This window comes from Vanessa tameamea, chromosome 4 (assembly GCF_037043105.1).
Source record: "Vanessa tameamea isolate UH-Manoa-2023 chromosome 4, ilVanTame1 primary haplotype, whole genome shotgun sequence".
In the NCBI taxonomy this organism is placed as follows: Eukaryota; Metazoa; Arthropoda; class Insecta; order Lepidoptera; family Nymphalidae; genus Vanessa; species Vanessa tameamea.
This window is the reverse complement of record NC_087312.1, coordinates 8358400-8369516: the sequence shown is the minus strand read 5'-3', so window position 1 is coordinate 8369516 and position 11117 is coordinate 8358400. Positions and strand designations below refer to the sequence as shown.

Here is an 11117-nt window from a genome sequence, read left to right as displayed (position 1 = left end):
TTCAATTTTTCTTATAAAATGTTCTATAAATCTTAATTTTGCTTTTAGCTGTTAATGTAAAATAAAGTTTATGTACAAAATAATGTTAAAAAAAAAACATACTTGATAATTTATTACATTTATACACAATTTAACACGGTATTGTTTATACATTTTTATTTATGACAATAACAAATGGATTACATTTACGAAATATTTTCAACAAAGCTACCAAGGATAATTTTTATATATTTTTCCTGAGTTACACGTGCATGTTGCATTGCAATACCCTTGGGAGCACATATCGATTACTTTGCTTAATGAATCACAGTTTGAGAAATAGTCTTTCACTGGACAGTAGTTCGTGCACAGATTGCCTGAAATGCAGTGGTTTGGACAATCTCCACAATGCGGCCCTGCTTTATATGGGTAGTGAATGATGGTATCGTAGTTGCCCCTGTAAATATATAACAGATTTTATTTAACTTCAGTGAGACTTTTTAGAATACAGACACAATACTTATATATATACTATATCTTTCATGCAACCTTAAGGATGAAAAAAGTCTTAGATTGTTACATTACAGGCGAATGATGAAAAATTAAATTGTATTTAGAAGACTAACAGCCTAAAGTGTAGAAGATTAAGTTCTATAGTATCCCAAGGTTGGCTAAATGGTCCAAGTCCGAGGTCCGCTTATCGAGAGAGATATATTGGTTTTAGATTTTCTACATCAACAGTTACAAAGTATTTTAAATTCAATCATATGCCTTGAAATTATTCAGTAATAAAATTTGACCACGGATAATAATTTTAGATATTCATTATATTGTTTATTTTCGACATCAAAAATCATAATGGACCTATTATTATAATATATATTATTCTAATATATTATTCATTACATGTTTGATTAATAATATATAACTAGAAAGACAGAACCAAATTTGATGAAATTTGGTATTAAGCAAGCTTGAACTCTAAGAAACGACATAGGCTACTTTTTAAATGCGTCTTCTATAAAATCTGGCTTCAATAATTGATTTTACTTTTTATAACTCGTATAATATTATATTGTATGAGATTTTTTTTTCTTAAATTTTTTTTTTTTTTTGTGTAATACATCTACAAACGTAAACATCCTATGGTTGGCTGGTAGAGAATAATAGCTTTCAGTAATATATTTATTTTATTTTTGATATAGTTTGGTCTGTTTTTAATAATAATATTTAAATATTGGTACATATAGTTTACATTAGGCAAAATCTCTCTAGAGAGATGATACTAGTATCGTAAGCTATTTTTACAAAACGCAAGTAATCAATTCAAACAAAAACAAAATTAGTTAATGCGAGTTAAGATAAAAAGAATAACTAATCAAAATGTTGCCCAGTTTACGTACAAAATTGTTGACTAATTGAGTCAAAAAGTTTATCCTGTGTTGTGAACTTGCAAGCTTGCTTACACAATGAGATGTTATCTCAAATAAAACAATGAAATGACCTAGACGTGACATCAGTACGTGTAAACTCAATCTAGGTACAGAATTCAAATAAGTTTGACTAGAGGACCTATTTGTTTCTGTAAAGCTTTAGCTGAAAAAAATATTCGTATAAAAAAATATTTTTATAGTTTTTTATAATGAGAATTCGTCAATTTTATTGATCTATTATAATGTCACACAAATATATCTGCGGAATAAAATACGAGTCCAAATTCATAAATCGAATTCGATTTATTCAATTTCTTAAATAAAATAAAGTGAATTTGTTTAAAATTAAAATTGTTTAAATATTAAAAATATTAATACATGATTATAATAAGTTACTAGGTTTACCATAAAGCTATAATTTATTATTTGGTTCTTTGATATTTTTGTCAATTTGACAATATATTTTATATTATCTGTTTAATTTACTCAGTGAGTATTTAATTTAAATTGTTACCTTTATTTATTTAATAATTAAGTTATTATCGCACTACACGATATATATGGTTGATGGTGTAACGTTTTAAATAAATAAATATGTGTATACTTACAAACATTTATGTCTGTTTTTTTTTTTCGTAATTATAATTTTGTCTATTTTTGCCCTTACCAGATATACTGACAGGTAATGTTGTAGCAAGTTTGCCTAATTTGTGTATGTGTGTGTTATGAATTCTATAGTTAATATTATAAATCCAAAAATAACTGTCTGTCTGTTACTCTTTCACGGTCAAGCCGCTGAACCGAATTTGATAAAATTTGGCATGAAGCAAAGTTAAAATTCCAAGGAAGGACATAGAATATTTTTATACCTAACACCTAGTAAATAAAATAAAAAATATATATTTATAAGTAGTCATTAATATCTGTTAATTATTATTAAAATGTTCATTCGTTTAAAATGAAACATCTGTTCCAATACTATGAAACGATGTTTGCTTAAGCATATTTAAAGAGGTCAAAACAACTAACGCAATTTTACAACTGTATACATTGTTTTATTTCTAAGTTAATTAAAGTATAATATTATTAGAAATGAAATGAATCGTTAGATCGACACACGATATACTGATTGTATGTATAAAAACAAAGAGTCAATCTTCATAGATAATTCAAAACATGCTTCTAACCATTAACCACAAATACCATTATTATACATATGTTTGTATGTTCCTTATTTGTATGCATGCAACGAAAGGCAAATTTAATATATTATATTGTATCGTCAAACTAGAAATAAAATACAAATTAGATTCGTCTTTGTTGTAAGTTTATAACTAACAACCCGCCCCGGCATCGCACGGGTAGCATTTTGTAAACAAAAGTTACAAATTTCATAAAACTGTAAAAGAAATATAAATGTGTTTTAGGCTGTCGAATAATAATACCCATAGTATTCTAAATAATGGCGGAAGCGACATATATCAAAAACCGACGTACAATTCAGTAGTTAGCAAACAAACAGAAAAACCAAGTGTTCTTTGTGTTATTCTACTTAGTTATTAGTATAAATAAGTATTTAATTAATATTTAAGTATATTAATATAGTATATTATTTTACAGCAAATAAAATTGATTTTGAATAGACCTATTTTCAAGATTTATATAGTTAGTTACTAAACGTTATAAAAGAAGTGTAACATAATATAAAAGGAAGTATATTGTAATTTACGTTAATAATAAACCTTACGTACGATTGTTATCGTGGTAAATTTATTGTTAAATTTAATTTTTACTTAAATCTTACTTCCATAATAAAATAAAAAAAATTAGGATTTACATATTTATAACTTAGTCTATTTTTAATAAATAACTCTTTGAAAACTGTTATTATGTCGCTCTAATACATGGATATAAACTATAATATTTTAAAGTAAAAATAAAACGACATTTAGCAAATAACACGCTTGTTCCTACTAATCAAAAATAAGAGATTTTACCTCACAATTTAAACTATTTTAGACTAATTTAATCATATATCTTCAGAACACCGTAGATATAAAAAATTGTTAATTCTTAAACGTAGATAATAAATAGTAAGATGTAGATACGTACGTAGGACAATAATGACAAACGTAATTGTAAAATTGGCCCCATGGTCCTCCAGAGCAGTGGGCCACACCGCAACCAACCTTATGGCTTGTAGCCCAAACCATCTGAGTGTAATGGCCTACGGCTTTTATATCGGTTATGGGTGTACCATACGTGAAGTTCTTGTACTCCAGAAACCAGTTCTTTATGGCGAAAAACCTGGAAAATATAATTGTTTCATAAAATAATGTTTAGTTGTTACTTTCCTTAAAACGGTTTATTGAATATATGAAAGGCTTACGTGAGCTCAGCCGTATTATGAATCATGGTTCTTTGGAAATAAAGCTTAGAATCGTTTATATTTCGCGATAATTATAGAGCTTTGTATTTTAAATTTTCTAGGAAATTCCTTTGCACAGACACAATGCGAATTCAATGAATTAATCATCAGGCACAAAACATTATACTTAGCTATCTAATTTATATCTTGACGGAACGAACAGAAACACCGTACGTGCAACTGAATGATTCCATTGTCAATTGGAACAATTATTTTACGAAAAGAACTACTAATTAACATATTTTTTGTCCGTATTATATTATATTTATTTACAGGTGCATACTCTATTGTTTCACTGTGATAAACCGATTCGAGACGTTCGAAGAAAGTTTAGAAAGGACTTTGACGTGCTTTCCGATGTACTGGATTTGGACCCAGGACGTTTAAAAGGTGAAAAGACTTAGGGTACGTCGTTTTATAAATACATATATAGGCTCAAATAGCTCGAAGGAATCGAATCAAATTCAAATAGTGGGATAGGTCATAAGGATTTTTTTAATATCGAATCGAATATAGGCGAGGGAGATCTTGTTCTATAGCCAAATTATTAAAATAAAATATAATATCTAATATTTACATTCATCCTAAGTATATATTTTGAAATGAATGTTTCAAATCGAATGAACATATAATATCAAAATAATAATATAAAGGGCAAGCAATTATTACGATGTCAGTACGTGAAATATTTAATTACACATTCACGAATTCCTTATTATCTTCACGGTAGGGTTAAAAGATCGTGACGAATGAACAAAATACAACGGTCAGGTGAGGAAACGCGGAATATTAGCAAAAAAGATGTAAGAATAAACAAACATTATAATTTATCATCTCGTTGCTAGTTTTGCATCAAGCATAATAAGGTTTAATATGAAAATATTGGTTTTTTTTTCTCAAGTCAGCCGTGAGATGTTTTTATTTATATGATGAGACTCCAAACAAAAGGTACATATCACATAGCTAATAATACTGTACAAAAACATTGTGCTCCTTCAATTATAGGTTAAAGATCTGTTCAATCAGCGCCACTCTATGTTAAATTATTATCGGCGTGCATTAATACATATGATTTTTTTTTTTTACTTATTGATGGCACGAGCCTCACTCATACTGTTTAGCGTGAATGTACTCGCCTTCGTGAGTAAATAGATCTACAACACTACAAGATTAATAAGACTGAGCTAATTATAAAATACAGATGATAAATAATATATGTTAAATAATATATATTATTAGACCCCAATGATTTTGTAATTATAGTAGCGGCACGCTATGATGGCCGTTTTGACGTTTGCCCGCTCATGAAGTTTCGTATTTAATAAATAATTACATCAAAGGACCAATTTGTTGTTCTTTATTGTCAATAGTGACGTGCAGTTAGTCATAAAATTTATCGAATGTGATTTCTAAACTACAAATATTAGGGTACCGCGAAGATAATTTTTTTTTTTTTTGCGTAAACGTGTACGTCACACTCTCACACTCGACCTCGTAGTCGGTGTTATATTTGTGTTGACAGTAAATATTTTATCTATTTTATAAATTATTTATTTTATTTTATTTTATTTATATATGTTTATTGTAGAAAATGATAATAGAAATAATATTAGTATTCAGAACGGGCAACAGAACGTACCTACATCATTACATGGGAAAGACGAAAGAGAATTTCCGGTCGTTAGAGTAACCTATTTCTTGTATGTAATGTGTTTATAAAGTTATTCATTCTAATTCCAATTTTTGATTTAAATTGATTTCGTTCGAATATATTACTTTAACTTATTTTATATTTATTTTTATTAAACCTTTTTAATCAGATACTACTTGCAACAAAAACTTGAATTAAATTACTTGCAAAAAAAAAAAGATTTGAATATATTATATCGATAATAAATTTACATTTCACATCACTTTTTTAATGTGTCAAAACGGCCATCGTATCTTGCCGCTAGTATAGTCCGATGTGAAAACGTAATTTCTGCGATTACTCGTTTATTATAGAACGTAGTATTCGTAAAAACATTTTTTTTTCTAGAAACTTGATGTACGTGCTAGTAATACAAGGAACAAACATAAAGCTCCTGTTACCTGCCTACATAAGATTAGTACTTTTTTGTAAATATATGCTTTGACAAGGCACAGAAAGAAAAGCCTACATTGATGCCCTTATATTATTGCCGTTGCTTGTTTACGATAATCCCATTTATTTTTGGCTGTTCGATGCACTATAACAATATTCTTAATCGGCTCTTACGGTCTCCTATAAATTGAGATGGAACTCTAGTCTACTATACCGGAACCTCGCGGTAGCAAACCACGATTTATTTGAATGTATGTGATAGTTTAAGATCTGGTAAGTGTAAAAGGTACTCACCAAGGTGTCTTTTGTGATGATACAAAAAGATTTTGACCACAGCTACCTAAATGCGGTACAGTGTTTTCACTGGCGTCGTTGTGACGTAAGAAAATGCACTTGTCTGCATAATTCTGAGCTTGTTGAGCAGCGAGTGGATGCCACGACTGCGAATTATTATTTCTTTCTTATCTTAACTAATAAGCGCGAAGAAAAATAATTCAATTTCAACTAATAAGGTGCGTTTTAATGAACGTGTGTATTTAAATATTTTTGGTCTATATACAAATAATAAGATAGGACAAATCTTGTAATTTATTGAAAAAAAAAACATAATTATACTTTTTTGGGCACATTTGCTTTTAGCAATTTATTGGATTGTCTATGGACATATTTTTATTTTTAAAACGCTATATATATTTTGACCTGACTAATGAAAATATACATATAAGCATTATGCTATATATGGATGCAGTCCATTACTGTCCTTACTAAAAAAATATTGTTCAAAGTAATTATATAACTTTTGTCCACTAATTCACTCACCATTAAAAGCATGTTAGAAGCGGTCGGACGGACTTTTGTACGGAAGAAATTGTGGTACAAGACAATTTTCCGCCTTACTACAGATCGACGTGGGCTTAAACCATCTTCTGGAATCTTGCTTGAGGGAAAAAGTTCTGAAATTTTATTATCACTAAATAAGTTTACCTTAAAATGTAAAAGAAACAAATTTAAAATAACCTGCTTACGTTTTTCACTCCATGGCTTAACACTATGCAATTGTATTATGACGTTGCAAAAGAAAAACAAAAACAGCCAAAAAACAACTCCGGAAACCATTATTGTTTGAATATTTAACCTTAAATCAGAAAAAGATAATGATTAGTAAACGAATATAAGTATTTCTGATGAAAATTAAACAGAAAATAATCTAACTTCCTAATTTAACGCCACTGATGAGATACAAGCTTGTTAAATGACGCCTCCTGACCGATTTCACCACGACGGCCGTTTCAAGGAAGACTAACCAACCGCAGGAAATATTATAGTCATGGCCAGATTAACCATATCGGAGCCTAAAGGTAATGTACATCTCGGGGCCAGTTGCCCTTCTAGCAACCAAAGTTCAATTTTATTCATAATTACGATTTTTTATCTTTATGATAAAGATATGGCATTACTCTATTCAAATAAGAGCAATATTTGGGTTCAACAATTTCATTAACAATGATTATTATTTAAAGCCTTATTCCTAATTTTTGATCGGCTTTGCAGCACTTGCTTAAACTGCCTAAAAATAATAATACGGCCGTGGTTATACATAGAGTACAAATTAGTGCGCAAATATAGGGGCATTCTATTCGATTTTTCATAATCCGACAGGAGCAGGACCAACGGCTTTTTGTACTTTCCGAGGCACGGGAGTTTCACACTGCAAACATCCTCCAGAATAATAATTTTAATAATAATTTCTTGACAGATAAAACATTTTTTTTTATTGATTGGGTTAAATCTTTCAGTAGGCTTTAAAAACTGGCATAAAAAATTCAACATAACGAAACGCTCACAACTTTAAGACATACGTGGATATGTATCGGGTAAATTTGGTTAATTTGTAAAAACAGTCATATTAACGAAGTCCCTTTTATTAATATAACATTGATTGAAATAGCTTTTGTATAAATAGCGCCTACTTGTTATTCGCAGCAAAGCTTTGATATGAAGGAAATTGGTTCGCATCACGTTCTTTATTTACTATTTATTTCCCACAATGTTGACCTTAAACGTCAATAACTTGGACAGGAGACCGACGGATATGTCTACTTTAGTTTATTCTGAAAAGCAGGTTAACGAGCTATGTCAAAGGATAATCAGATTTACTTTTTTTTTTTCATTACGTGCCACTGATTCGTTCGTTTCATAATTAAGACGAAGAAAAGGGTTATGGAGGTCACATAGCAAATGATTTGTGTATGAATTCGTTATAATACATACATATTATCTTTGAACAATCTCTACTTTTTTTTTAAATTACCGTCTCATTTTAATTTAATTTATTTTTTATTAATTTACCTTTACCCGGAAAACAATCAGTACAAATTAAAAATAAATAAATACAAGATACGACGTAAATCAATCAACAAATAACTAGAACATAATTTATATTACAATACTAATATCTAAAAGATAATATCATCAAGTGAAACCCATTCAAAATGTCTTTATTTAAAAAAAAAATTAAACTTCTATTAAAGTCCTTTGAAAATATAAATCATTCATAAACAAACTATAAGAGCTCCACGCAGTAAACCATATAAATTATTAAAATACATTACATTCCCACCAGCGCCAAAAATGTATTCTTAATTTAAGTTATATCTTTCTTAGAACTGGTTTAAAGTTTAATTGCGAAATTTAATTAACACAAACTAAATTATGTGTATACGTAAGGTTTTTGAATATTATAAAATAAAGACCCGAAACATCAAAAACTCAACAATAAAAATTCGTTATTTCGAATTTGGAAATTAAAAAATTTCTTAAACTCTTTATAATATATTAATGAATTTACGTTAATTACTAATAATTAAACACTATCAAGTAAATATCTCAGCTCCATGTCCATAAAAATAAATAAATTTATATGAAAATGTTTAAATAAAAAAAATTAAACATACATATATATTTATATATACATAATTATGTGAAATAAATATACTATACGCACTATGTTATAGTTAATATGAACACCTAGTCAATTCCTGTCTTTACATAGTAGAAATGAGCATATCTCGTTATCAGCTGTACTGCTTATTTACCTCATTAGCAACGCTAAACTACAATAGCTTGTATTTATTAATATAAAACTAAAACCGACACAAAAAATATAGAAAGTTCTTTGAACATGAAAATAATAAACTTCTTATAAATGTTTAAGACGGTACCTTTAAAAAACCACGCCAGATACGATTCATTAGGTAAATTAATCTATTTAGAAAGATAAAAAACAAAACAACAGAAATTTGATACCTCACCTGACTATAACTAATTGATGATCGCCCAATATAATTGTCTACGTTTGAAATCAAGCTCTTTTACTACCACTGGCAAGAACACGTAGAGTTCATCACACTATTAATTTTAAAACGTAAGAAATGATATTTATTATTTAATAAATAATAATAATCTCGGTACTAGCATTATATAATATCTATCGTTAAAATCGTTTAACTGGCCACCGCGTCTCGCGGACGACGGAATTGAAATAAATGAATACCGACTAGCCGTACAGCGAATTGCTGCAAAATGATCCTTCGTATAAAATTTATCTTCAAACAATGCTTAGAATCATCAAATTTTGACACAGTACTAGATATTTAATAAAATTACTTATTTAATTAATATACAAGTAGACAATACAGGTATTTATTTTAATATCTATAATGATTTATAAAGTATTTAAACAATTTGTAAAACGTAATATTTGTTTATAATAAAAATAAAAAAATAAGTAACGAGTCAAACATAATTATAAAATCCTACATATATTTACAGAAAAAACAACATCACTATTTGAGTATTTATATTAGGTATTATATGTACGTACGCGTACATACCTTTTGACAAAGTAAATAATAAACTGCTGTCTATCATTAACCAGCCGATATATATTTTTTTAATTTAAAATTTATTAAAATTTAGAATAGACTTCATCATATCTCAGAAACTACTACAAACACGGAACACAATTTAAGTTTATTTTTGTCATACACACGAACTGTAGCAAGACATAAAATTGCAGTATAAATTTAAATTAAACAGATTGCTATTCTGTATGAACTCACTTTTAGACTTTATATCAAAATCATCAAATTCAGAAAACTGACTTATAGTGAAACGATAATGCCTTTAAATGTTATAATTATTCCGATTAATGTCGCATACCACTTTCTAAAATTACACGATCGTGTTCTAGTGAGCTTCGAATTTGTCTTAGAGAATAGCTCTACAAACTGATTTATTAATCGGACTTTGCTCATACCATATTAGAACATTAGAAGTAAGTATACTAAACCTACATTAGCAAGTGTTCACTATTCAAAGATAAAAATACTTTCATAGGATCCTGCATAGTGTTCGTTTTTTTTTTTAATAATTTAGGTATTAGCCGTAATTTAAAAGGATAAACAAAACCGCGGTAAGTTTAACGTTAGTATATGTATAAAGATTTTCTATATTATTAAAAAAGACAACAAAAAAATTACTATTGCACGGTTCTTAAGATTACGATAGTGGGAATAAAATTAATTAGGTACCAAGTATGTAATTGTATTATATGTATTGTTATCACTATAAAGTTACCGTCTTGATTAACTACTAATTACTCTATATACCTACTTATTATTGTTACAGCCCTTAGGAAAACACCGTAGTGGGATATTTATCCACTAAAACCACTACGATGGCCATCTTCGAAGCGGATCAGTGAAACTGCAGGATCGATTCGATATAACGCATCCGCGGCTCCTCCCCTGCTGAGCTCCGCTCGTGGCTTGAAGCTCTCTGCTCAAGGGGCGAAGGTAATATTGCTCCCCATACTTCTCGCTAGGGCCCTAGTCCCAGGCTTCAGGGCTATAGGAGGGCCGAGAAGACGACTTCATCGTGGTACCGGCGAGTGGGATCAGCACTTTCTCGTTGCCATGCCATGGTCTCCTTTCATACCACGAATATTACACACCGATTCCCTACGGAGCATCTCCGAATATATCATCACGAATGCTCGCAGTCAGAATGTGAGGCCAATCTCGCGAACTAGGATCTGTCTCTCCCCGTTCCACGCGGGCAAGCCGATACCAGACGCTAGAGGCTTTACTCTAATATACTCCTCTGGCGTACTATGAAATATAATAATATAAAT

At 29.3% G+C, this 11117-nt stretch overlaps 1 protein-coding gene across 1 annotated transcript; it reads right to left on the bottom strand.

Moving 5' to 3' along the window:
* Positions 1 to 99: 99 nt before the first annotated feature.
* On the bottom strand, positions 100 to 9487 carry LOC113394346 (cysteine-rich venom protein TEL1-like). Its single transcript, XM_026631626.2, has 6 exons — positions 9235 to 9487; positions 6949 to 7058; positions 6743 to 6876; positions 6218 to 6363; positions 3525 to 3719; positions 100 to 436 (listed from the first exon to the last, which is right to left on the bottom strand). Exons 2-6 carry the CDS (start codon positions 7037 to 7039, stop codon positions 208 to 210), a joined length of 795 nt encoding a protein of 264 aa, XP_026487411.2. The 5' UTR covers positions 7040 to 7058; positions 9235 to 9487; the 3' UTR covers positions 100 to 207.
* Between the last annotated feature and the right edge of the window lie 1630 nt (positions 9488 to 11117).